Below are 25,425 nucleotides of genomic sequence, written 5' to 3' on the forward strand. Positions count from 1 at the left end.
TTGAAGACCCAAATTTCTTCCCATGGTTTTCAAGTACTTACAGCAACATACTCAAATTCCTCCTGCTATGTCCATGCTGCTATAACCAATTTGCTAACTAGACATGCAAATGATTAAAAGCACAATTATATGACAACCGTGCTTTGCATTACACAGAATTCATGTTTGAGACAGAGACCAGATTAAAGGAGTAAGAATTAACTGCTACTGTTTGCTGCTGCACTTTGAATGTTTACATTTTTTTAAAAAATGGTCGCAAGCCACCTTGCTTTAGATTCAAAGTGACCAGGACACAAATCCAACTAACAGGAATAATACTGTCAACCCACAACATATAAAATGCTTAGGCAAGGGAGAGTAGCACATCCTTTATATGCAGGAAGTCCCAATTCAATCCTTGGAACCTCTGGGTAAGGCTGGGAAGGACCCTTGTCTGGAAAGTAGCTGTCAGTTCATGTAGACCAAGCATGGGGAACCTCCGTCCCACGGCCTTATGAGACCTAGCCAGAGTCCCAATTTGACCCATGAGGGTTTTTCCCCCATGCCATGCCCTGTGCCAGGTGTAGGGCAGGTAAAGATGTAGCTGCAAAAAGCTCAAAGTGTACTTCTGATCATACCTTAAGGAAGCAGGGCACCTTTTAAAATTTGGAGCCAAATGCAAACCCTATTGGGATCAATTATACTCCAGAGTTCTTGACAGGGAACTGTGAAGTGGAGCCACTGGCTGGATCCTATTCCCCAAGCCTACTGAGCTTGACAGACCAATGGCTTGACTTGATATAAGGCAGCAGCCCATATTTATGTATGTGGAAGAATGTCCCAATTGTGAAGAAACAGTAAAGTCATTAGTGTGAGATGGGAACTGAAGCAGAGATGTCCAAAAGTCCCTGCAGCATATGTAAGTATCTTGAGACATACACAAAGCAGAGTCGGCAGTGAAATGATACCCCATTATTTCAATCACTTTTCCTAAAGAGACATTCATTATGTAGATCTGTTGCCAGTATAAACCTACATGAATACCTGAACTTCTGCCTCTCTAAACACTGTGTAAGTTCCACCCTGAACATTTAGATAAAGCCTGCAGTACTTGAAGAATGCATTAGACCCAGCTAAAATATATAATGAGGAAAATGTGTCTTACGTAAAGTCTTGGAGAAGGACTCTGGCAGGACAGAAGGGCACTTCAACATTGTTCTGTTTTTCTTTCCAGTCCAAAATGTTCATAGCATCTTCTTTTTTCACTAGGAAGCCATCACAGTTGCGGACAGCAGCTTCCAACAGTACCCGTATGGAGTAAGGCAGGATATCTGCACAAGGATAAAGTAACTGAACTGGTCAAGTAAATACTTTGGGATGGATTCACCTGTGTATATGCTACTCCCCAAATGTGTTTTTCCCCTCCCTTCTGGGTCTTCACATCTCTAAACTAAGCCTTTAAAATGATGTTGATAGCTTTATCAAAATAGCACTACAGCTCAGTGCAAACTATTCTTAGTAGGAAAATTAAACAAATCAAAATAGGATACACATTTGCACCAATCCCCATGTAAGTGAGCTAGAACCCAACAATGCACTTTTATTCTTGATTAACAACATGCATAAACTGGTATATATCTAATGGATGCGAATTGGTGAAAGTAAATTAAACTAAACTCCTATGTTTTAGGCTGTCCAGAGCTAGATGGAATTCTGGAAGTGGTGGTTAGTCTGTCAATTTCATCTGCTAGTCTTTGAGATAAAAGGGCTCCAGTTGGGGAAGGCTGAACTAGCGCAACAGGGTCTCAGTATCCTTGAGTGTCACAACAAAAGGCCAATAAATACTAGGTAACACTGAATAGTTTTCTTTATTGACAAAGATAAGCCAGCAAATGATGCTTCTTAGTTGTAAGACAGATCTCCTTGATATTGTGCTTCTGGGCTTTTTGCTGTGGCAAGAACACTAACTGACATCTTGAGAAGGCAAAGATTAGTACAGAGACTTGTTCCTCTGACGGATATGGCTAAACCAAGGGACTTGGTCTCACGTGGCCGGTAAAATTTTACTGCTTCAAATCCACGATGTTAAGTCCAGCATGTAGCAATAAAAAGATTTCATAAAAGTATTAAAGTCTGGGCAGGGTGGGGAGAGAGAAAAAATGATGAGACTAAGAAGGGCTTGGATTAAAAATCTAGGCAGATTAAAAGCAATGGGGGAAATGTTAAGATATTTCCCTTGAAGTGACCGATATTTTAGATGCCGCTGCAGCACAGCTATGTCTATTTTCCACCTTCAGGGAATACTTCATGCACTAACTTGCCTGCTGGTGCACTTGCTCATGAACTCTTTCACACAGCAGAAATCAGGTGGTAAAGCACACGCTTTGTACTCAAGAGGTTCAATCCCTGGTATTCCTACAGATCTACTGCCAGTCAGTGAAATAATGCTGAGCTAGACGGCCCAATAGTTTGATGCTGTATAAGGCAGATTCCTGGGTCCTTATGATTCTGGGGCATTTTCTAACATGCATGTGTTCACAAAGGGCATTTGTGAGGATTTTACAGCAACCACCTCAGGAGATAGCGGTTACTCCATTTAAAAATAATTCACAATGTAAAGTTGCAATAAAGTAGACTGACACAGCAAGTTTAACAGGTCTGCATACTATTTTTTCAGCTCCAGAGAGCACAAAGTGCTGCTGCAGGGCTCACTAGCTTCATTCAAATTAGTTGGGCTTCACAAGGCAGACAGCATGATTTCACTCTCATTAGGTGATTCATCCAAAGGCTAACCATGAATCGGCAAATGTGTTTTAGATTCAAACTGCCAAAGAACCTAACATAAATTTTGTCCTTTTTGCAATTTCCTCCATTTAATTAAGAACATGGACTCTATGCAATACTTTTTTAACTGAATCCCAAAGACTTTAATAATTATTTTCAACCTGATCAGCATCTACATACAGTTTGCCCACAAGCAACACTCAACTTTCAATATTTATATCGCACAAGCTCAGAATGCATCAGAACAAAAGGAGTCAAATGCAAGATTTGGCATTGATGTTTTATTGTGTTTTTAATATTCTGTTGGGAGCCGCCCACAGTGGCTGGGGAAACCCAGCCAGATGGGCGGGATATAAATAATAAATTATTATTATTATTATTATTATTATTATTATTATTATTATTATTATTGTTGTTACTGTTATTAAAGACATGTGATGCAACAACCTGACTGAAGCAAAACAGGCCTGGTCCATGCCTGGCGGGCAACTGGTTGGAAACCCTATGCACATGTAGTGAGTTCCATAACGGAAGGCAGGATAAACATGTAAAACAAGTAATTTGAGCAATTAATACATTTTTTACATTAATTACAAAAGAGAAAGCAGATAGAGAAGTCCCCCTCCCTTATAATACTAAAACCAGACGTCCAATGAAGCTGAATGGTGGGCAGGGGTGCCAACTTGAATAAAATATTGGGGGGGGGGGTTCCAGGTAAGTTCCACCCCACATAATCTATCACAAGACACGGCACCCACCCCCATTTGAATGGCAATGCCCATTAACTTTGGAAGGCAGCTCCCTCAAATATTTTGTGGGGGGGGGGCAAAGGGGCCTCGGCCCCTAGAAGTCGGTTCCTATGATGGTGGGACATTCAGGACAGAAAAAAATGTGAAGAACTTCACACAGTACATAGTAAAATGGAATTCACTGCCACGTAATGTAGTGAGGGGCACCAAGCAGGAAACAGCCAACCTCAGTACATCAGGTGCTGGAGAACATAAGTAAGGAGAGTATAGTGGTGCCCTGCAAGACGAATGCCTCGCAAGACGAAAAACCGACTAGACGAAAGGGTTTTCCGTTTTGGAGGTGCTTCGCAAAACAAATTTCCTATGGGCTTGCTTCGCAAGACGAAAATGTCTTGCGAGTTTTTCCGACTTTTTTTTCCTCCCCCCCCCCTTTTTCTAAGCCGCTAAACCGCTTATCTGCTTATCCGCTAAGCCGCTAAAAGCCGCTAAGCGCGCTAATCCGTCAATGGGCTTGCCTCGCAAGACGAAAAAACCGCTAGACGAAGAGAATCGCGGAACGGATTCTTTTCGTCTTGCGAGACACCACTGTACTGTTGAGCTCATATATTGAGTTCATGTAAAAAAATTGGTCAGAATCCTGAACATGGCCTCTTTTTATTGCTCTTACAAGTTTCCTTGCTCAATAATCAGGGTTCTCATGTGCCTTGAGCAGCAGCAACCAGCAACAATCAACATTTGAGGACAGCACCTCTGTGTCTGGTAGACTAGCCAGACTGCAACCTAATTGCCTGTTTTGACACATAACAGGGAACCTCCTGAAAGGTGACAGCAGGCGTTTGGCCAGTTGCTTAGAAACCCAGTGCTGGGCTGCTGGGTCTGTCACCTAGCTTCAGTTTGGCTCTTGCACTGTTCCGTGTCTTGCCCAACTTCCCTGTCTCTTTTCCCCGCAGCTGTTCCTGTGAAGGGGGGGGGCATTGGAGACAAATCCTCCCTTGGGCACCTTGCTTATTCCTAACCCTAATTTTATCAAGAGTCTGCCTAGTCTGAATTCCTGGTGATGGACTATGCTCTCTTGATCCTGATTGTCTTCTGGTAGCCAACACTGACCTAGAAGAGCCCATGGTAAGACAGCGTGGTATGTTCATAAATCTGCTTTTCAAAGGCTATAAACAGCAGAAACTGTTTGCGTCCATGTTTTACACAAGATAACAGTTGCAGGCTAGCGACAGCCAGGCTGAACAAAGTGATAAAACTCTGGGCATACATATTCTGCAGTAAATGCCAATGAACTCAGCAAGACTTACTTCTGAGTAAACATACATAGGATGGCTCTATAAAACTAAGGCAATTTTAGAGCTCTGCAAAGGTACATCAAAGAAAGCACTGCACTGTTTAATATTTGTTTAAAGTAAATAAGAGATACTAGAGGCCTAGTAAGAAGAGTGGTTACAAGTATTTTTTTACAAATATTTCGTATTTATTTCTTTATTAAATTTCTATACAGTGGAATCTCGGGTTGCGAATGTGATCCGTGCGGGAGGCACATTCGCAACCCGCAAAGCACGATTTAGTGCTTCTGTGTGAGCGCCGAAACCCGGAAGTAACCCGTTCCGGTACTTCCGGGTTCGGCACGGTGCTCAACCCGAAAACACGTAACCTGAAGCGTCTGTAACCCGAGGTACCACTGTACTGCCCTTCACCTGAGGATCACAGGGTGGTTTACAGTATAAAAACTGCTTCAGGAATATGTCTATCTGATCCACCTTGGCTCATAGGTTTTGTTATGTAACAAATAAAACCTATGAACCAAGCAGTGGTGTGTAGTCAGTGGACTAGGCTAGTCCCCTAAATGTTCCCAGTAAATTGGAGTATTACAGTACTGTACAGTATTAAAGCCTGGCGCCTCCTTCCCGAAGCCCGGGAAGCTTCTGCCTGGCTTACGGGGGGAGGTGCGATGCTCACACGTGTGACAACCTGCTCCAAATCACCCTTGCAAGCTGGCACCTCTGGCCTTAACTGTTCCCCTAGGAAAAATTTCACTGCACACCACTGGAACCAAGGCGGATCAAATAATACATATTACTGAAGCACTTCAGGTGAAACACTTTTGTTTTGTAAACTTCACCTTAACTCTGCTTGAGTTATGTGTCCCAACAGCAGTTACCATGGAAGCTATGACATCCATCTAGAATTTTAGCAATATGCAATAAGGTAACTAACTGTGGAACCCGAAGTATGTTTACTCAGAGGTAAGCCCCAATATGTTTCATGGGACTTACTTCCTATTAAGTTTGTTTAGGATTACAGCCAGATTCTGCTCAATTGTTCTTGTTTCAGAAAATGACAGTTAAAGTAAAGGATTTGAGCTATTACCCAGTGAGTGCTAATTTTAATAAAATTTTGCAAAAATGAATGGGGCGGGGGGCTTGGGAGTCATGGCTATTGGCCTTGTACATGCCAGCAGCCCATCAATGGAAACCAAACAATGCATACAAAAATGTTGCTTTCCCCCACCCCCCTTGCAGGAAAGTTAACTATCTTCATGCCATAACTAAGTTGTACTGTAACAGAGCTGTGAGGAACTTCAAAGAGATTGCTCTGATTTATGTGACTGTCAACTAACTCAGTGATAGCTCTTGTCCATTAAGGCTGAAATCCAATAATGAGTTAGATGAGTTTTAACACTTTGAAATCAGTGGACATAAGAATTCTGAACTCTACATAGTATTGAGCTTCATGTTATACTGGATAACAGAATTTGGCCTCGTCTCAGTTTGTTAGAAGAGTAAAACGTGGAAATAAATTCCTGAAAACAGCCAGTCTAGATTACAAATACGTGGAGCAAGGCCCAATCCTAACCCCACAAGGGAGTAAACTCCATTGGATTCAATACTGCTTGCTTCTGAGCAGTCAGATTTAGGACTGTGCTATTTATGCAGTAGATGTAATCATCTCCATGGCAGTGCGATCAGCATGTAATAGTGTCTTATATCAAGCCATATATTTCAAACAGTTCTGAAGAAAACCAGAAGTGCATACCAACCTATAGAAAATCAGCACTTAAATCTTATGTAATACAATATTGCAGGTATCACATTATTAATGAAGCTATATTAACGAAAATACAATTAAGTGTTACCGTATTTGGTGCCTCCCAGTTTAGCAACATTGTAGAACTTCTTGTCTGTTCTGTCATTCAGTGGTTCAATTAAGTGCTGGAAAAGGCGCTCTGAAAGACAAGTCATACTGATGATTAATATAATATGTTGTTGTAATATATATAACTGATAATAGCACAGATATGGAACAGCAGAAGCGAAGTAACTATTGACAATGACTTCTTGCCAAAAGAAGACAGGTATATATGATAAAAAACTACAGCTATAATTCTATTCACGTTTACTCCTAGGTAAGCACAATTGATCTAGACTGCACAGGAATGCATATTAACCAGCAGTGTTAGAAACTCACATATATAAGCTAGGTGCTAAATGGTTCCTTAAGCCAACGTTACAGTCCCCAAAACGGAATGTCTAGTTGCCATTTTTGGGTAAGATGGCTCTAAAGTCTTATTTTTCAAATGACTGAATGGCTGTGACTGATTCTCAGTTAAACATCTATATAGTTCAGATGACAACCCTGAGCTAGGTAAAGAACTTTGAGAACTTAAAGAAGTCACTTTATCCAGGGACAGTCCATATATTGGCCTATTCCTACCTCTTTTTCTTATTCATAACGTAATAATATTCTTCACAACTGTGAGCAGGGCAGTGGGGTGGGGTAAGTGAAGACAAGCGACAACAATTTCTCTACGCCTGCACAGAAAAAGCATTTTGGTTCCTGAAATTCATTCTGATTGTACAGAAAAAATAGAACTGATAGAATTCTACAGGGTGTGGTATCGGTGTGTGAAAACATTCAAGATCCAATGATCCCCAGGCATGCACCTCTAGATGGTGGAGATGTCAGGTGCCATCCTGGTGCCAAGGCATCTTCACTTGGTTGCAAGTGGCCGACAGCCACGTGCGAAATTGCCCTGGCTAATTTCACACACTGTTAACCAGGTAACAAAAATAGGATGAAAACTATAAGGGTGGAGTTCTAAGTGAGAAAACATGCATACAGTACAATTTGTCGGGCACATAAATCTGCAAACTGATTGGAATAATGCATGAGAAATGCTTTTCCTACTTAAGTATTTATACTGCATTTCCTCCCCAAGAATTGTTTGTAAGCTCCATTAATTTCAAGGGCCTGGTTTACACACAATACATTATGTGCACAAGCCTCAGGACCCATGCACTCCTCCAGTGTGGTCAGGAGGAAGACACTGAAAGCTTTTGCTTCAGTTGTCAACTGTAGTTGTATTCAAAACTGGAAAAGCTGTATTTAGTATTAACTATAGTTTAGGGCAGTGTTTCCCAACCTTGGGTCGCCAGCTGTTTTTGGACTACAACTCCCTTCATCCCTAGCTAGCAACACCAGTGGTCAGGAATGATGGTAATTGTAGTCCTCAAACAGCTGGAGACCCAAGGTTGGGAAACACTGGTTTAGGGAAACAAGTTAACTTTTAAAATGTGCTCTGTTTCCACCCCGTCCCGCCATTAGCAGTAACCACTGTTAGCGACCACTATTACTGACCACTCTTCTTCTGAGTTTGGATGAAATGAGGAACCATTCTGTTCACTGCAAATAACTTGTGCTCATTCCCATAGCAATGAACTGTGGTTTTGTACTATGTTTGAATGCATTCTCAACATGCAAGCTTAGGAGTGCAGCTTTAAACATCAAAAATGTTTTTACATCTTCTATTGTAGATACGTTATTCAAATTATTTACTCAAGTTGTACTGATTACAATTCAAGGAACAAACAGAACAATTTAGAGTGGCTTTGCACAATTTACTGCCACTAATCTTTAGATAGTGTGTAATAGATTAAATGTATTCTGTCTTCCAATCCTCTCTCAACCCTCCATTCTAATTATTCTATAGCTACATTTGGAAGCAGCAACATCTGGATGAATAAAAAAGCTCCACTGTGATTTAACTGAGGGGATTTCCCCCTGAAACAGGAATACTGTATTACTCAATCAGTCACAATTCAAAGGTCAGCATGCTTAGGCTGCACTCCTAAATACAATGCACATCTACAAGTAAGACCCACTGAACACAGTGAGATTTACTTCTATAAAAACATACAGGAATTGTGCTCTATTTAAGCCCTTTGGTTTGGGTGGGTTAAACACCAATAGCAATGTACTTTATTGCTACTCTGCCATTTTACAGTCCCCTGATTGTTTAAATACCAGAATCAGTTTCAAAGAGGCTAAAAAGCTTTATACTGTACTACTGGGGACTAAATTAAGAGTTTGCAGAACTAGAGGTTATGACTACGTGATTTTTTATTACATAACAAATATTTTGATTATAGCTTTAAGTGGTGTTTAAATGCTTCATAATAGGCATATATATTTAAATTTCTTTACAAAAGTAGCCATACAAGTCTGATCATACTTATGTAAAATTTTGTTCACATTAACATGCTTCATCATATTTGAGTAGCCTCAAGCAGTTTTTTTGGGAAAATGTAAGGGTTAAGGCACAAGGTATACCTTCTTTTTAAAAAGTTATTTGAAGAAACAAACAAAATATCTTTCTCTTTGAAGGTTTGAGCTGCATAGATTCCTCACACTAGTAAACTGGGACATTCTGAAAAATGCAAGAGGGTTGTGCCCCTATCTACTAGCATTGCTACTATTCATAACTGGCCTAACAGTTTTCAAGCTTTAGTAACCCAAGCCCTTTAAAAAAAAATCACCATTCCTCATAGTATGCTGACATGCACTGAATCCAAGGGAAAAGTTCCTGGCCATTTTGCAAGCTGAGCTCATTGTCTGGCGAGGCCATTTTGCTGGTGGAGGCTTTTGCTCTTAACATGAAATACTTTTCAGGAAAGAGAATCATTCCCCAACTCGATATTTACATCACTTGCATTTTCTATGCTGTTTGAGCATGCCCATCTCCTGCCATCAGCTGACAGCTTTTGCTGAGGAACACAGGAATGCAAATATGCGGGGAAAATTAAAAGAAGCAGGAACAACAGCACAGACAAGCTCCTAAATTTCCCTTTTACATACTGATCTGCACCTGTCAAGCCATAATAATAATAATGATAATAATTTAAAATAACCAGGCTCTTCTGGCTGAGCAGCAAGGAGTGCAAAAAATAATAGAAAAAAATTAAACACAACATAGAGAGCATGAAAACTGTTACATGAGGCACAGAGGACAATGTTGTTTCATTTTCTCAAAGGCATAACACAAAAATCCTATCACGTTTATACCAAATAATAATGGCCTACTTTCTCACTTGAAAGAGGATGCATCTCAAACCTGTGTCAGGGCTGTGTGTGTGTATGCGCGCAGACTGACATTAAAAAATATATGAAGCAGCATTCAGTTAACTCCCTGCGCACAGATAACTAGTGTGTCACAGCTAAGCAAGTTTCTTGACACACTAGCTTTCTTTATTTTTTTTTATAATAATTTTTATTCAATTTTCCATATCTTTTTTTTCCATATCAAAGAAAACAAAACAACAAAAAAAACAAAAAACATGCAACATGTATAATTTCCAACTCTTAATTTCATATTTCTTACTCTCCCGACTTCCTCGTACCTCCCCTTTCTGCATTCTCATGTCGAATTAATTAATTAAAAAATCCCTCCTTTACTTTCAAATTTATTATAAAAACATTCAATTTCTTCCACTTAACCATTATCGCTATTAACCCCTATTTTTCTTATTCAACATCAATCTAGCATTCACTAATTTTGGAATATTTCTTTAAATAGTCTTTAAATTTTTTCCAATCTTCTTCCGCCGTTGCTCTTCCCTGGTCTCGGATTCTGCACGTCATCTCTGCCAGGTCCGTGTAGTCAATCACTTTCATCTGCCACCAGAAAGATCTGCTTTCTTTAAAAACAACTCCCCACACATAGAAAACCAGGAGTGTGACATGGCAGCCCCCCCCCTTACAGCACACATGCACAAATGGAAAAGTAGTTTATATAGCAGCGTTTCCCAACCTTGGGTCTCCAGTTGTTTTTGGAATACAACTCCCATCATCCCTAGCTAGCAAGACCAGTGTCAGGAATGATGGGAATTGTAGTCCAAAAACAGCAGGAGACCCAAGGTTGGGAAACACTGTTATATAGTGTACACAAAGCCAGAGGACCAGAGGGCGTGCGTTTCTCTCCAAAACGCTAGCCTTCGGTGAATAGAAGATATTTTGTTTTTAAGTAGGGCGGAATGTTCACTGAGGGAGCAACCCCCCCCCCCCGCAATCCCTGCCACAAACACCGCCCCCCCCCACAACCTGAATAGGCACAGTCATGACGGAGATGAACCTCCCCCACCCCACGAAAACAAGGCCTCTCCTATTCCCCCAAATCAAGCGCCCAGAGGCGCAGTAAAAAAAATTTAACCCCACCCCATTCTTTGACTCCCCCCCCCCCGCCGCCGCCACCTGAAGTGGCCCAGCCCTGACAGAGGTCAGCAGCCCCGCCCCCGCCTCCTCCGCTCCTTTTACACCGGGCTGGGGAGAGAAGATGGCCGACAGACCCCGGCCCCTCTGAGGACGGGGGGCTGGCGGGGAGGGGGGGGAGAGGCAAGCACAAAGGACAGAAAAGACGGGGGGGGGGCTCTGAGGTGAAATGAGGCGGCGACGGGAGGCCTGAGGGGGGGGGCGGCAGGAGAAGGAAGGCGCTTGAGGAGGGCCGAGGGGGCGCGGGGGGCCGGGGTCCTTCCCTCCGCCCGCCCGCCCGCCTCCCCTTCACACTGACCTGGCCCGGCCGGCTCCATGTCACTCCCTCCCGAGAACGGCGGCGGCGGCGGCGGTGAGGGTGAGGGAGGGGGGCGCGAGGGGCCAAGTGCCCAGGAGGGGCGGAGTCTTCCCTCAAACGCCGCGAGAGGTTAAGCGCGGCGAGGAGATAACAGGCTCGCCTCGGCCCCTCCCTCTCGCCGCGGTGTGTGTGGGGGGGGCTCTCGCGAGAGCTCGGCCACCGGCAAGAAAGGAAAGCGGCCGGAAATCTCGCGAGGCTCTACTGCAGGGAAGGAATAGCGGCGCTGGCCAGCGGGCCGGCCGCAGCTCTCGCGACACTTGAGCCCCGCTGTGTTTGTCGAAGGAGGGCAAAGGGGCAGGTGCGCGTGTGCTGCTGCAGCAGCAGCTGGGGGCGTCGCTGGCTGGGCCCAGGCGGCGGGACTTGAGGCTGGGCTTCTTCCATGAACAAGCCCCTGCCGTGGTCTAGGCCAGTGTTCCCCAGCCTTGGGCCTCCAGCTATTTTTGGACTACAACTCCCATCATCCCTCGCTAGCAAGACCAATGGTCAAGGATGATGGGAGTTGTAGTCCAAAAACAGCCGGAGGCCCAAGGCTGGGGAACACTGGTCTAGGCGGCCTCCCTTGGTCCTGGCAAAAGTGGCTGCTGCTGGGGAGCCCACAAAAGGGGAGTCCCCAGGCCTATGATTTGCACAGGCTCATCCACAGATGTTCCCTCGCCTAGGCTTTACACCTGCGTAGAAATGAAGTCACATTCTCGGAGGGAAAGGATGCCCAGGGTCCATAGCTGTCAACTTTCAAACTTGAAAGTAAGGGATCAGCAGCCTCACCTATCCTGGGGACAGTCTATGGGTTATCTAACAATCCGGGATAGCAGCGGGAAACGGCGCTGGAATAAGGCAATTTCCCGCAAAAAAAGGGAAGGATGACAGCTATGCCAGGGTCCGATTCACCGAGAATTAACCTGCTTTCTCTGAAGCTAGCTCATAGCTGAATTTTCCCTGCACGTACCTTGACATGCAGGGACGCAGGTGGCGCTGTGGGTAAAAGCCTCAGTGCCTAGGGCTTGCCGATCGAAAGGTCGGCGGTTCGAATCCCTGCGGCGGGGTGCGCTCCCGTCGTTCAGTCCCAGCGCCTGCCAACCTAGCAGTTCGAAAGCACCCCCGGGTGCAAGTAGATAAATAGGGACCGCTTACAAGCGGGAAGGTAAACGGCGTTTCCGTGTGCGGCTCTGGCTCTGGCTCTGGCTCTGGCCAGAGCAGCGATGTCACGCTGGCCACGTGACCTGGAAGTGTCTCCGGACAGCGCTGGCCCCCGGCCTCTTGAGTGAGATGGGCGCACCAACCCCAGAGTCTGTCAAGACTGGCCCTTACGGGCAGGGGTACCTTTACCTTTACCTTTTACCTTGACATGCAGTCTTGAGTTAGCAGAGTCTCCTAACTCCTTTCTCTTGCACTCTCTTTTTTCATCTCTTCCTAATAAAGGCTATCAAAGCATATGGTATAATTCCCACCAACTCCTCTCGCTGAAGACTAAACAGGTTGCGCCGTGAGCATAGGACAGGGAGCAGAGAGAAAGGGATCCACAAGCAGACATCATGCATGCTCAGACCATTAAGGCACTTGCTGATGTCTCACTGCCCTGTGGCATTGGTTTGAATGGGCAGCAAGTGGGTGTCAGGCGGAGCAGCGGCCAGGTGCTGAAGGGCTGAGCTGGGTGTGGCAGCCACATGGATCTCCGAAGCTCACCTGCTGCCCTTGGGTGTGGTAGAGGCTGTTGCTCCCTTTGCACTAATAAGATTTAGCTGCCAGGCTGGTTGGGTTCCTGCCCCTTCCATGTGAGATTGGGTGGGGAGCTGAATGTGGCTCATCAGGCCCCCTTTTTTGGCCCACTGGATCCTCTACAGGCTACCCTCCTCACTGGTCCTGCTTCATGCTCTCCTTCAGTGCTCCTCAGGAGAGATGTGCTCTTGAACTTCGACAATGCCTCTTGCATGCCTGGGCAGAGAGGGGTGTGTGAGTCTGTATGGAAAATACTGTGCTGTAGAAAGGTAAAATCTGCTTTCATTGTTCCACCCACTTTTGCCTCTCTACTGCATGGCCCCAGGCCACCCAGAGAAGGTGTTCTGCTTCTGTGTTAGAGGCACTGGTGTGGTGTGTGTTGGGCTAGGAGCAGTCAGGCCTTGATTAAATTTCAGTTCAAACCACGAACCTCAGTGGGTAACGTAGAGCAAGGCACCACCTCTCAGACTTGCCTACCTTGAAGGGTTGCTGTGAGAAAAAGAGGCAAGAAGGATAAATAACCATGTACAGTACACCACCTGAGCCCCCTTGGAAGAAGGTGCTAATCAAACAAGGTACCACTGTTGCACAGGAGCAATGTATTTTTAAAGTAATTGTTAACATTGTAAGCCACAGTTGGGGATGCAGGTGGCACTGTGGGTTAAACCACAGAGCCTAGGACTTGCCAATCAGAAGGTCGGCGGTTCGAATCCCCACGATGGGGTGAGCTCCCGTTGCTCGGTCCCAGCTCCTGCCAACCTAGCAGTTCGAAAGCACGTCAAAGTGCAAGTAGATAAATAGGTACCGCTCTGGCGGGAAAGTAAGTGGCGTTTCTGTGCTGCTCTGGTTCACCAGAAGCGGCTTAGTCATGCTGGCCACGTGCGCTGTGTGCCAGCTCCCTCGGCCAATAAAGTGAGATGAGCGCTGCAACCTAATGGTCAGGGGTAGGCACTGTTGGGGCCGTCTCACTGTGGACCAGAAGTTGGGGGGCACATATTTTTTATAAATGCATTTTTGAAAAAAGGGGGGGGGAGGGAAGAGCCTTGTCCTTTTAGAACAGCAAGCACACAAGGTTCTGTGTATTTTTGTGTGGTCTTTTTCTTTGGGGGGGAAATTGGTGGTCAAAACCTAACTAAGACTTTGCCCTTTGGTGCTAACAGTGGGGGCAGGGGACTGTGACTGTCCTCACAGCAAGGCTTCCCAACTCCCTTACACATTCCGTACAGATTCTATTGCACTGTCTTGCAAAAAAAAAAAAAACCAGTCGTGGATCTTTCACCGGATAAGCGCTTTCCACATCCGGTAAACTTGTATTGTACACGTTGGGGCTCAGAGGAAAACGCAGTGCCCTCCTTTTGGCCAACAAGGGCATAAACTTCGCTACTGTGGAAAGTGAAACTGAGGGGAAGGACGGAGACTTCGTTTCCTTCATACGCCTGCGCCTTAAAAAAGACAACTCCGCTTTCCTGGAACCCGAGAGTCGCGCATTCGGGAGCCTAGGAGAGGCGGAACCATTGTGCTCAGTTGTGTTGTGCAGCGGATATATTTACGTGCCGTACCGAAGGGATTATTTTTTGCGTTTGGAGAGCCATGGCTGGGTCCGGGGCAGAACTAAAACCTGCCGTATTGAAGCACCGGCGAACTACACTCGAACGGGTCGAAAAATTTATCTCCGAGATATACTTCACGGACTGCAACCTCCGGGGCAGGTGGGCTTGTGTTGGTCCGACACCTAAAGCCTTCCCCATTCTCCCCACCTGGCTTCCTTCTTCACGCAGCGCAGCGTTAAACTACGGAACTCCCTCCCACAGGAGGCAGTGATGGCCACCAATTTGGATGTCTTACCGTCGCAGTTTCATGGAGGAGAGGGCTATGCATGGCTACTAGCTGCGATGGCTGTGCTCTGCCTCCAACAATTGGAGCAAATAACACTTGTGAATATCAGTTTCTGGAAACTGCAGAGGCGGGGGAAAGTGCTGTTGTGCTCAAGTCCATTGGTGAAGCCATGCGGGGGGCAGGAAGGGGCAACCGCTCCCCCAAATCAATTCAAATCAATATTAATGAATAGCTAACTGAGTTTCTGCACCCCCCCCAACAAAAGGCCTGCCCCCTCCTAACAAAAATAATGGCTATGCCCATGCTCAGGTCCTGCTTCCGGTTTTCCCACTGGGGCATCTGATTGCCCCCCTGTGAGAATAGAATGCTGGACTAGATGGGCCATTCCATTCAGCTATTCCTCCTACCCTTCAGTTTGAATTAGCCTGATACTCTGTTCCCATTTCCCTTTCCTTTTCTATTCTATGAAGAAACCCTTCTGGGACCCCACTTTTAAGCTCTTCTCTGGTCTCCTTGCTGGCTCTAGTAGGACCAACTTGGCCAGTTTGCCCTGGTGATCATTTGATGTCTACTGACTGGGTTTCTCTACCCCCCCCCCCCCGGCAAAAAAAAAATGACCCCTGAATTTTAGAATTTTATTGACATTGATGCTGCATTTATGTTGTGTTTTTATGCTGTTTTTAAGTCACATTTTAACCAATGTTTTATTTTCCTGTTAGTCGCCCTGAGACCAGATTTTAAACCGGGAAGGGTGGGGTATAAATAAAAAATTGTTTATCTATTGACTGCATCCAGCAGACTCTTCTCATGGTTCTCACATTCTTAAGAACACACAGTTTGGCCTGCATGGAGGATTTGATGTGACCATATTTGTTTTTAGAAGGTGCTTGTGGCCATGTTGGGTCCAGAGGACTGCACGATATAAGTACTGTACGGTCTAAGAGCTTTTCGAGAGTCCTGCCTTTTGCTGTTAGAGGCTACATGAGAGTTCCGAGTTTCAAAGTGGCCCTTGTAGCCCCATCCTCTTAATCATAGAATTGTGGAGTTGGAATGGACCCTGATGGTCATCTGGTCCAGTCCCCTGCAATGTCTCAACTAAAGCATTCCCGGGTTTGGACAGTTTGATCTCCAGCCATTCTAACTGTTTGCTGTGAAACATGCCATCTGATTTCTACTTCCACAGTTGGAGTCAATGCTGCTTCTGAATACAGTGGTACCTCGGGTTAAGAACTTAATTCGTTCTGGAGGTCCGTTCTTAAAAGGTACCACTTTAGCTAATGGGGCCTCCCCCCGCCGCTGGCCCCCGGCCTCTTAAGTGAGATGGGCGCACAAGCCATACGGGCAGGGGTACCTTTACCTTTATACTTGTACAGTGGTACCTCAGGTTACAGACGCTTCAGGTTACGGACTCCGCTAACCCAGAAATATTACCTCGGGTTAAGAACTTTGCTTCAGGATGAGAACAGAAATTGTGCTCTGGTGGCGCAGCAGCAGCAGGAGGCCCCATCAGCTAAAGTGGTGCTTCAGGTTAAGAACAGTTTCAGGTTAGGAACAGACCTCTGGAACGAATTAAGTTCTTAACCCGAGGTACCACTGTATACTGCGATTTCATAAAAAATATCAAAGAGCTGATGACACTGAGGTGTGTGTTTGACTGCAGGTTGTTTGGTGCTTCCTGCTCGTTGGCATCTCTCTCTTGCTTTGAAACCTCACAGCGGATTCCATATGACGAAGCGGTCAGACAAGAATTTAGGCCTATGAAAGTTGGAGACTGTTTTGGAAGCACGTAAGTATTCCCTTGTGGGACGCAGGTGGCGCTGTGGGTTAAAGCCTCAGCGCCTAGGGCTTGCCGATCGAACGGTCGGCGGTTCGAATCCCTGCGGCGGGGTGCGCTCCCGCTACTCGGTCCCAGCGCCTGACAACCTAGCAGTTCGAAAGCACCTCCGGGTGCAAGTAGATAAATAGGGACCGCTTACCAGCGGGAAGGTAAACGGCGTTTCCGTGTGCGGCTCTGGCTCTGGCTCTGGCCAGAGCAGCGATGTCACGCTGGCCACGTGACCCGGAAGTGTCTCCGGACAGCGCTGGCCCCTGGCCTCTTAAGTGAGATGGGCGCACAACCCCAGAGTCTGTCAAGACTGGCCCGTACGGGCAGGGGTACCTTTACCTTTACCTTTAAGTATTCCCTTAGAGGCTAATGAATTAAAGGAACATATAAACTATCCCTTCTACATGTGCCTCCTCCATGAGATGTCCTGAAGGTGGTAGGCTCCCCATTTGTAGAATGCTCTCCCCAGGGAGGTTCATCCAGCACCTTCATTATAAATCTTTAGGCACCAGACAAAAACATTCCTCTTCAACCAGGCCTTGGGCTGATTAATATTCTATGGCCTTTTTAATGTTAAAATGTTTTTAATGTTAAAATGTTTGTGGGACGAGGGGGTATTGTTTTGTTTTATCTATTTATTTTGTACTTTTATCCTGTATTTTTATATTGTAAACCGCCCCGAGACCTTTGGGTGAAGGATGATATATAAATTAATAAAATAAAATATAATAGGAACACAGGAAGATGCCTTATACTAGTCAGACGATTAGTCTGTCTTGCTCAGTCTTGTCTACACTGACAGTGGCTCCCCAGAGTTTTGAGCAGGGAATTTCCCCCAGCCCTACATTCTTGAGTCACAGCTATGGAAAGCTATGGCACAAAGCAAACTTGAGCGGAGTGCCGTTACATCACATGAGGCTGAATGCCCCATCTTTTTCCTAGGCCCTCATAAGTAACATCAATGGTGTGTGCTTTGGTTGAGCCAGGGATTTCAGGGCCCTTTTCCGACTGAAGCGTCGGGCGAACACTAATACATTTCTCGCCATCCTAGTGAGATAGTTATCCTGTGGAAATTAGAAGTATTGTTTGTATTTATTTATTTTTAAAAAGTCACCTGAAATTGTGCGTGTCACTTCCCTAAGATGGCAGACCTGCTGGTTCAAAGTAGATCTCAGCATCCCCAGGGAATGGACAGGAAAGGAAGTCCACCTTCTTTGGGAAAGTGAAGGAGAGGGAATGATTTGGAGGGATGGCCAACCTGTGCAGGTAAGTGACAACCTCACCTGGATGTGCAGAGTGCTGATCAGCTAGCGCTCATGACCATATCAAAATAAAAAAATTCCTTCCAGTAGCACCTTAAAGACCAACTAAGTTAGTTCTTGGTATGAGCTTTCGTGTGCATGCACACGAAAGCTCATACCAAGAACTAACTTAGTTGGTCTTTAAGGTGCTACTGGAAGGAATTTTTTTATTTTGTTTTGACTATGGCAGACCAACACGGCTACCTATCTGTAACTGACCATATCAAAGTCATCCATCCTGCCCCCTTGCCCAGAGTAGAATTAAAATAGATAGATGGGCTCCTTTTAAATGGTGCTGAATTTAACTAGAGATGAAACAAGCCAGGCACATGATTCTTTCTTTCTTTCTTTCTCTCTCTCTGAAAAAAAACAAAGCTAAGTTCTTTGTTGGTGGGAGTTGGCAATGTCCACAAAGGGTTCAGAGTTTAGTACTGTATATATGTCAGGGTTTGTGAAGGGAGAAGCAGCAGATCTTTCCATGCAACTGAAAAGCCCTCACTGGCTCTTGCAAGGAGGTAGTGTACATCTTTGTGCAGCATTCAATAGTTAGTGACAAGTCAATGATTGTGTTGGCACGTTATGCCACTTGTTCCATTTTAGACAGTGTTGTCCATTCTTGTGTTACATTTAAGTGGTTACCTCTGATCCCCTCTCTCCCACCCCCCAAAATCTGACAGGGTTTGACGCGGGAAGGTGAGAAGACCAGCTACATTCTGACAGATAATCTAAAGGAGACGAACCCCCACAGGTGAGCAAGGAAGCCCTCTTAGCCATTCAGAGAGTTACTCTTTCATTTTTCTCGGAAGGTCAGGTTGCCTATTTTGTTCATTTTCTTTCAGCAATTGTTCATTTAAAAAGAAGTCAAGACCGTGTTGGCTGAGGGTGAAGAGTGTTGGAAGGCACTGTGTTTGCTACCCCTGGATTAAACAGTTAGATGGCTGATGAGATTGCTGACATTTTTCTCTTCCCTAGCTTGACCCTGTATGTGGAGGTTGCCTGCAACGGTCTGTTTGGAGCTGGGAAAGGCAGCATGATTGCGCCACCGGATCCTGACAAGAAGTTCTCCCTGCAGAAGGCAGAGCTGGTGGTCTTCAACAGGGAGGTCCATGAACTTCTGGTAGACTTTGAGATTCTTCTGGACATGGCTAAGGTAAAGCTTATGCTTCCTGGTTTGGTCTTCAAATGCTGACTGTGCACTAGAGGAAGTCGCCTCCCCCATTGCCTAATTCAGTTGTTCCTAAACTTTTTGGGGTCACCGCTCCCCTGGTTCCATAAACTCGCCCTCAGCACTCCCTGCTCTACCCTATAAGGAGCATTATTCAGAACAGCACTTTGCATGACCCGCTAAGGAAGATAGTACAGTGGTATCTCAGGTTAAGTACTTAATTCGTTCCGGAGGTCCATTCTTAACCTGAAACTGTTCTTAACCTGAAGCCCCACTTTAGCTAATGGGACCTCCTGCCGCCGCCGTGCCGCTGGAGCACGATTTCTGTTCTCATCCTGAAGCAAAGTTCTTAACCTGAGGTACTATTTCTGGGTTAGCGGAGTCTGTAACCTGAAGCGAATGTAACCTGAAGCTTACCGAGATGCTACGTAATGCAATAAAATTCGGAACAGTAGCAATCAATTGCACATTTATTCAAATCCAGTTCAAACTACTACTTTAATTAATTCAACAAAAATGACAAAACTGATCAAGAGACACCAGCTTTGCAATGTCTGACAATCATTTGCACCTCTAGCAGCACCCTGCTGGCCCCTTGCCTCTTAGCATGCCCCCCCCCCCCATAATCCCACTGCTACCCCCAGGGAAAGGGGTGGCCCATCCCGTTTTGTTGCCTGAGGCAAAGGAGGAAGGTGCCGCCTTGTGTGTGTGCCCCCCACCCTGCCCCCCTTGCTGCCTCAGTAGGGTGGGGTGGGGTGGCTTCCTCTGTCTGCTTCATGGATGGGCCAGCCCTGACCAGTACTGCCTACTTTGGGAACCATTGATCTAATCAATTAGAGGTTTGTGAATGCCCCAAGCAGCTGTGGGCATCTCGGGTCCATTCAGTTCAGGGTGGTCTCTGATGACTGGAGGTGGCTCTCCAGGGTTTCAGTCAAGGTACATTCCTAGCCCTACCTGCCAAGGATTGAATCTGGGACCTTCTGCATGCATAACAGTTTCTTTCCCCCTATTTTGTGAATTCACACATCACACATCAGCTTGGATTGGGTGTTTAGTTACAGTCTGTGTGCATATGCTTGCTTGCACACAAGTCCCACTGTTTGCTTCTTCTGTTTGCCATGGACTTAGAAAATAGTAGATTGTGGTTTGGCATCTTTAGGCAGCCTGCACTAAGTGTCAGGATATGGCAAGTGCTGCTGCCTTTATTTGGGACTTGGTTTCCCTGGGTACTTCAGGCCTGAACCTTTATATCTCAGCTCAGTCACTGAGATAATCTTTAGGAGCATCCTTGCTCTTTCTCCAAGTTGGCAAAGCTTGTTTGACAACAGTGAGAAACCAAATCTTGAGTGCCACTGGCCCTATCCTGTGGAACACTCTGCCAATAGAGGTTCAGTTAGTGTCTTCTGTGCCAACTTTTAAACGCCTGCTGAAATGTTTTTTATTCTGCCAGGCCTACACAGGCAATTAAGAATACTTCTCCCACAATGGTTTGTTGATGCTTACTTTTAGCCTTTCTTTTTTGTTGCTGTCCCAGAAACTCCAGCGGGTGCAGAATGCTGCAACGAGGCTCCTCGTGGGGTCTCTGCCATAGGAGCATATTCACCCAGTGCTTTTCAAGCTGCACTGGCTCCCAGTGTAGTACAGGGTCAGATTTAAGGTGCTGGTTTTGACCTTTAAAGCCCTTCATGGCCTAGGACCCTCGTACCTACGGGACCGCCTCTCCTGGTATGCCCCATGGAGGACCTTAAGGTCCATAAATAGCAACACCCTAGTGGTCCCGGGCCCTAAGGAAGTTAGATTAGCCTCAACCAGAGCCAGAGCCTTTTCAACTCTGGCTCCGGTCTGGTGGAACGCTCTGTCTCATGAGACCAGGGCCCTGCAGGATCTGATTTCTTTCCTCAGGGCCTGTAAGACAGAGTTGTTCCGCCTGGCCTTTGGCTTGGAATTAACTTGATCCCCTCCCCCTCTTTCCTTTTTCCTTTCTCCTTCTGTGATGGAACTCCTATTTGGGGACTTCCCTGGCTTTTTTCTGGCCCACAAAGGACCAGTCTGGATAGTTGGCCTTGGTGAAGACTTGACATTTTCATCCCCCCAAAAGTTTTAGATTTGAGTTTCTACTGAAAGGAGGCTGCATTTTAATGTTGTATTTTAATCTTGTTTTTAATTTTTATTTCAATCAATTGTTTTTATATCTAGTGTTAGCCGCCCTGAGCCCAGTCTTGGCTGGGGAGGGCGGGGCATAAATAAAAATTATTATTATTATTATTGCTTTTAACTTAAAATATTTTTTGTGCTTTTATTGTATGTTTTTTACCATTTGATGTTGTAAACTGCATTGATATGTTTTGTGATTTAGTGGTATATACAAAACAAAAACCTAACAGTTCCTTGGTTTGGGTTGTGCGGACGACATATTTTGCCAGCATATGGTTAACGTTTTCCTGTTACGCAGCTTCTTGGGGAGGAAAACCAGCGGAGCTTCCAGGCACTTTACACAGCCAATCGGATGGTTAACCTGTGCGATGTTGCCAACCCATCGACTTTTGCTGCAGCGCACGAACTTGCCTGCTCTGTCTTCGGTCAAAAGAATGGAGAGAGTCAGCATGTCATCCACGCGATGGGCCATTGCCACATTGATTCCGGTAACAAGAAGTGCATTTTGGCACAGTGTTGTAGGGAGGGCACCAGCAATAGTGGCTGGGGTAGGTGGTGGCGGGTGGTTGTTCTGAACTGCAGGCCCAACAGAGGGCTTGTGGGAGAGGTGGGATGCAGGGATACCAAATAAGGATGCCAAAAACATCAGAATGACCGGTTCTAGTGCTTTACTAAAGAAAGGTGTAGACTTACAGCACAGCAGCAGCTTGCCAGATCTCTTAGTCTTTCAGTTGCCAAATGGACATGGCAGCAGGGAGATGGTTTGCCTGTCTAGTCATGCACGCGACTGACAAGATTCTGATTTCTTCTGAATGCCATGTGAGAGGTTTATTTCCTGTCTCTTCTGTTATGGGGCCGGGCAAGCTAGGATTGTGACCGCCATAGGCCACATGGGCATCATAAATGAATAAACCAGCTCCTGCCTGCAATTGTCCTCTTAGCTTGGCTGTGGCCTTACGATGAGACGATCCGTAAATGTGCTCGCAGCTGGGTGACTGTCATACGCCTGATGGAGAAGAACCCGGAGTTCACCTTTGTTTGCTCACAGGTATTATTAATATGTCTATGCATGGGAAGGGATCTAGTTTAGGTCAAAGGCTGTGTTCCCTTCGTGGGTCAGCTTCTGGGGACCACATGCCAGTGGTGAGCAGTGCCAAAGCCATATACAGGCCCCACTCACACATATCCAGCCACAGCTTCCCAGCAGCAATGCGGATTACGACTATGTCCTGTTTGCGTGCTCACCTTAGCCTGACTGCCTTGTGTCAGGTGGGGCTGAGGCAGAGGGGCTGCAGGCTGGATCCAAGGAGCTAGTGATCAAACGCCCATGTTTTAGTTGATTAAATACAGTGGTACCTGGGTTTAAGGGACGCAGGTGGCGCTGTGCGTTAAACCACAGAGCCTAGGACTTCCTGATCAGAAGGTTGGCGGTTCAAATCCCCGTGACAGGGTGAACTCCCATTGCTCGGTCCCTGCTCCTGCCCACCTAGCAGTTTGAAAGTACATCAAAGTGCAAGTAGATAAATAGGTACCGTTCTGGCGGGAAGGTAAACAGCATTTCCGTGTGCTGCTCTGGTTTGCCAGAAGCGGCTTAGTCATGCTGGCCACAAGACCCGGACGCTGTACACCGGCCCCCTCAGTCAGTAAAGCAAGATGAGCGCTGCAACCCCAGAGTCGGCCACGACTGGACCTAATGGTCAGGGGTACGTTTACCTTTGTGTAAACGTAGTTTATGAACAACTTGGATTAAGAACGCTGCAAACCCAGAAGTAGGTGTTTTGGTTTGTGAACATTGCTTTGGAAGAAGAACATGTTCCGCTTCCTGTTGAGTGTAAATTGAGTCTCCCGCTGCTATGGGAAAGCACGCCTTGGTTTAAGAACGCTTTGGTTTAAGAATGGACTTCCGGAACGGATTAAGTTCATAAACCAAGGTATTTAATCAACTAAAACATAGGTGTTTGTATTGCAAATGGTGGTGAATGTGAGTTTGTTGCACACAAATATTTCCTAACCTGGTATGACTAGAGACATTATTGCTAATGAAAAATAATTTCTGATGAAGGAACTAAATACAAAATGAAACGCTGCTCTCCTGGCACTACTATTCTATTGTCCTGGAGAACTTAAAGGGTTGCAAGCACTCTGACTGATCTATGTTTTGTAAATGAGGGGCACATTGATTGTTAGCTCAAATTTTTAGAGTCATGCTTCTCCAAATCTAGATGGTAGCACTTATTTTTCGCACACAAGTTGCAGGTGTGGGTACAGGATGACAACTTTTCATTATATTACATTTACATTACAGGTGCCACATAATACCTGTTTCACATTTTAAGAACATTTAATGTGGCAGCATTTACACTCAGAACTTCTTGCCTATTGGCATCAGGCAAACACTTTCACTTCCCTCTTTCAATGCCTCCTAAAAACATTTTTGTTTAGTAGAGCCTGCCCAGATGTGTAGAATGTAGATGCGTGTTCTAATCTGTTTTTAGTTTCTTGCTGATTTTGTTTTGGGAATGTTTTAAAGAGTTGCTTTTACTTGATTTTATTGCTTTATTCTCTTCCTAAATCACTTTGAGGATTTTTATTTTTTTTTACAACAAAGCGGTGTGTAAATTAATGAAATAAATAAATGAATGTGTTTGCCATTTTCAATGCAGGCTCAGCAGTTTGAATGGGTGAAGAACTGGTACCCTGGGTTGTACTCTACAATTCAGAAGTTTGTGAAAGAAGGGCGTTTCATTCCTGTTGGGGGCACCTGGGTGGAAATGGTAAGAAGGAAAGCAGCCTTCTCAGTAGCTGGGCCACGCAGCCGACCTGAGGCCAGAAAATCTCACCTTCTGCCTGCGTTGCAGATGTTGAACTGAGCTTCTTTTTACCTTAGAGTTATGTAGTGAAGTTCTCACCCTGGGCCAGCAGGGGGATACTGTAGATAGTTATTCAAATAAGGGATCGAAAGTGACGTTCAGTGATTGGATAGTTTTAGAAAATTGTTACAGTTACGTTGTACTGGAGGCTGACTGAACCCTTCAGTCAGTTCTGTTCTGGCCTGTGAATAAACAAGAGCTGCTTGAAGAATCGCTGTGTCGTCTGATATGTTCACCCACAACTTAACACTTAGGTTTCTAGCAGGGTAGCCAATGTGGGGACCTGCAAATGTTTCCGTACGCCAATTCCCAGCAGCCTCGGCCAGCATGGCCCTTGGTCACTGATGATGGGCATTACAGTGCACCCATCTAGAGGGCACCACGTTGGCCAGCCCTGAAAAGAGTCTCATTGTACTCTGTGGCCCATACTGCTTGATTTTCTCGGGCTGCTAGAGTTGAGAATTCTTAGGTGGAGCACTAATTTTTCTGGGATGGGCAATTGCTCCGGCGAAGAACGCTGCCAAACTGTGCAGGTGGAGGGGTAGGAAAGAGTGATGGGCTTAAGCTTTCTGCATAGGGTTACAGGCTTGTGATCTTCCCCCAGGACGGCAATCTTCCAAGTGGAGAATCCATGGTTCGTCAGTTCCTGCAGGGACAGCGGTTCTTCCAGCAGGAGTTTGGGAAGCTATGCTTGGAGGTAGGTGCTCCCAGCCCCAGACATGTCCTTTGGTCCCAGGGCGGAGGGGACTTCAGGCATGGGGGCAAAATGCAGCCCTCAAGCCCTCTCAGTCTGGCCCTTAGGGCACCTATCAAAGGCAATGGTTCAAAGGTAATTAAATTAAAGGTAAAGGATCCCTGACAGTTAAGTCCACTTTCATCTGTTTCTCTCCTGCACAATCAGTTCTGGTTGCCAGACACGTTTGGCTACTCTGCACAGCTGCCCCAAGTGATGAACGGCTGTGGGATCCACCGGTTTCTAACACAAAAGCTTAGCTGGAACCTCGTGAACACTTTCCCGGTGAGTTTTGCTGTTTTTCAGTCAAGAAAAAGTGTAATAGTTTAGAAATTTCAGGCATCAGCAAACTTTTTCAGCAGGGGGCCGGTCCACTGTCCCTCAGACCTTGTCAGGGGCCGAACTAT

The 25,425-nt window shown here is 45.6% G+C and overlaps 2 protein-coding genes across 3 annotated transcripts in view; one reads left to right on the top strand and one right to left on the bottom strand.

The window, feature by feature from the left end:
- The window catches only part of IREB2 (iron responsive element binding protein 2), a 37,345-nt gene extending 25,817 nt beyond the window's left edge, over positions 1-11,528 (bottom strand). The window contains exons 1-3 of the mRNA XM_079991523.1: positions 11,359-11,528; positions 6,652-6,741; positions 1,145-1,310 (exon numbers count right to left, since the gene is read on the bottom strand). Of these exons, the coding sequence (XP_079847649.1) occupies positions 1,145-1,310; positions 6,652-6,741; positions 11,359-11,377 (275 nt within the window). The 5' untranslated portion in view covers positions 11,378-11,528. The remainder of the gene's footprint in view (positions 1-1,144; positions 1,311-6,651; positions 6,742-11,358) is intronic.
- A 2,939-nt stretch (positions 11,529-14,467) lies between these two features.
- MAN2C1 (mannosidase alpha class 2C member 1) overlaps positions 14,468-25,425 on the top strand; it is a 32,423-nt gene continuing 21,465 nt past the window's right edge. Inside the window, exons 1-10 of one of the 2 annotated variants that reach the window (XM_079991521.1) lie at positions 14,468-14,843; positions 16,631-16,756; positions 17,938-18,061; positions 18,774-18,844; positions 19,069-19,246; positions 21,714-21,903; positions 22,357-22,463; positions 24,079-24,189; positions 24,890-24,982; positions 25,187-25,303. In XM_079991521.1, coding sequence (XP_079847647.1) covers positions 14,725-14,843; positions 16,631-16,756; positions 17,938-18,061; positions 18,774-18,844; positions 19,069-19,246; positions 21,714-21,903; positions 22,357-22,463; positions 24,079-24,189; positions 24,890-24,982; positions 25,187-25,303 — 1,236 coding nt within the window. In that variant the 5' untranslated portion in view covers positions 14,468-14,724. Of the gene's footprint in view, positions 14,844-14,908; positions 15,069-16,630; positions 16,757-17,937; positions 18,062-18,773; positions 18,845-19,068; positions 19,247-21,713; positions 21,904-22,356; positions 22,464-24,078; positions 24,190-24,889; positions 24,983-25,186; positions 25,304-25,425 lie in introns of those variants that run through there. The other variant, XM_079991522.1, reaches the window with a different exon arrangement.

The sequence above is a fragment of the Podarcis cretensis genome, assembly GCF_951804945.1.
Source record: "Podarcis cretensis genome assembly, chromosome: 9".
NCBI lineage: Eukaryota > Metazoa > Chordata > Lepidosauria > Squamata > Lacertidae > Podarcis > Podarcis cretensis.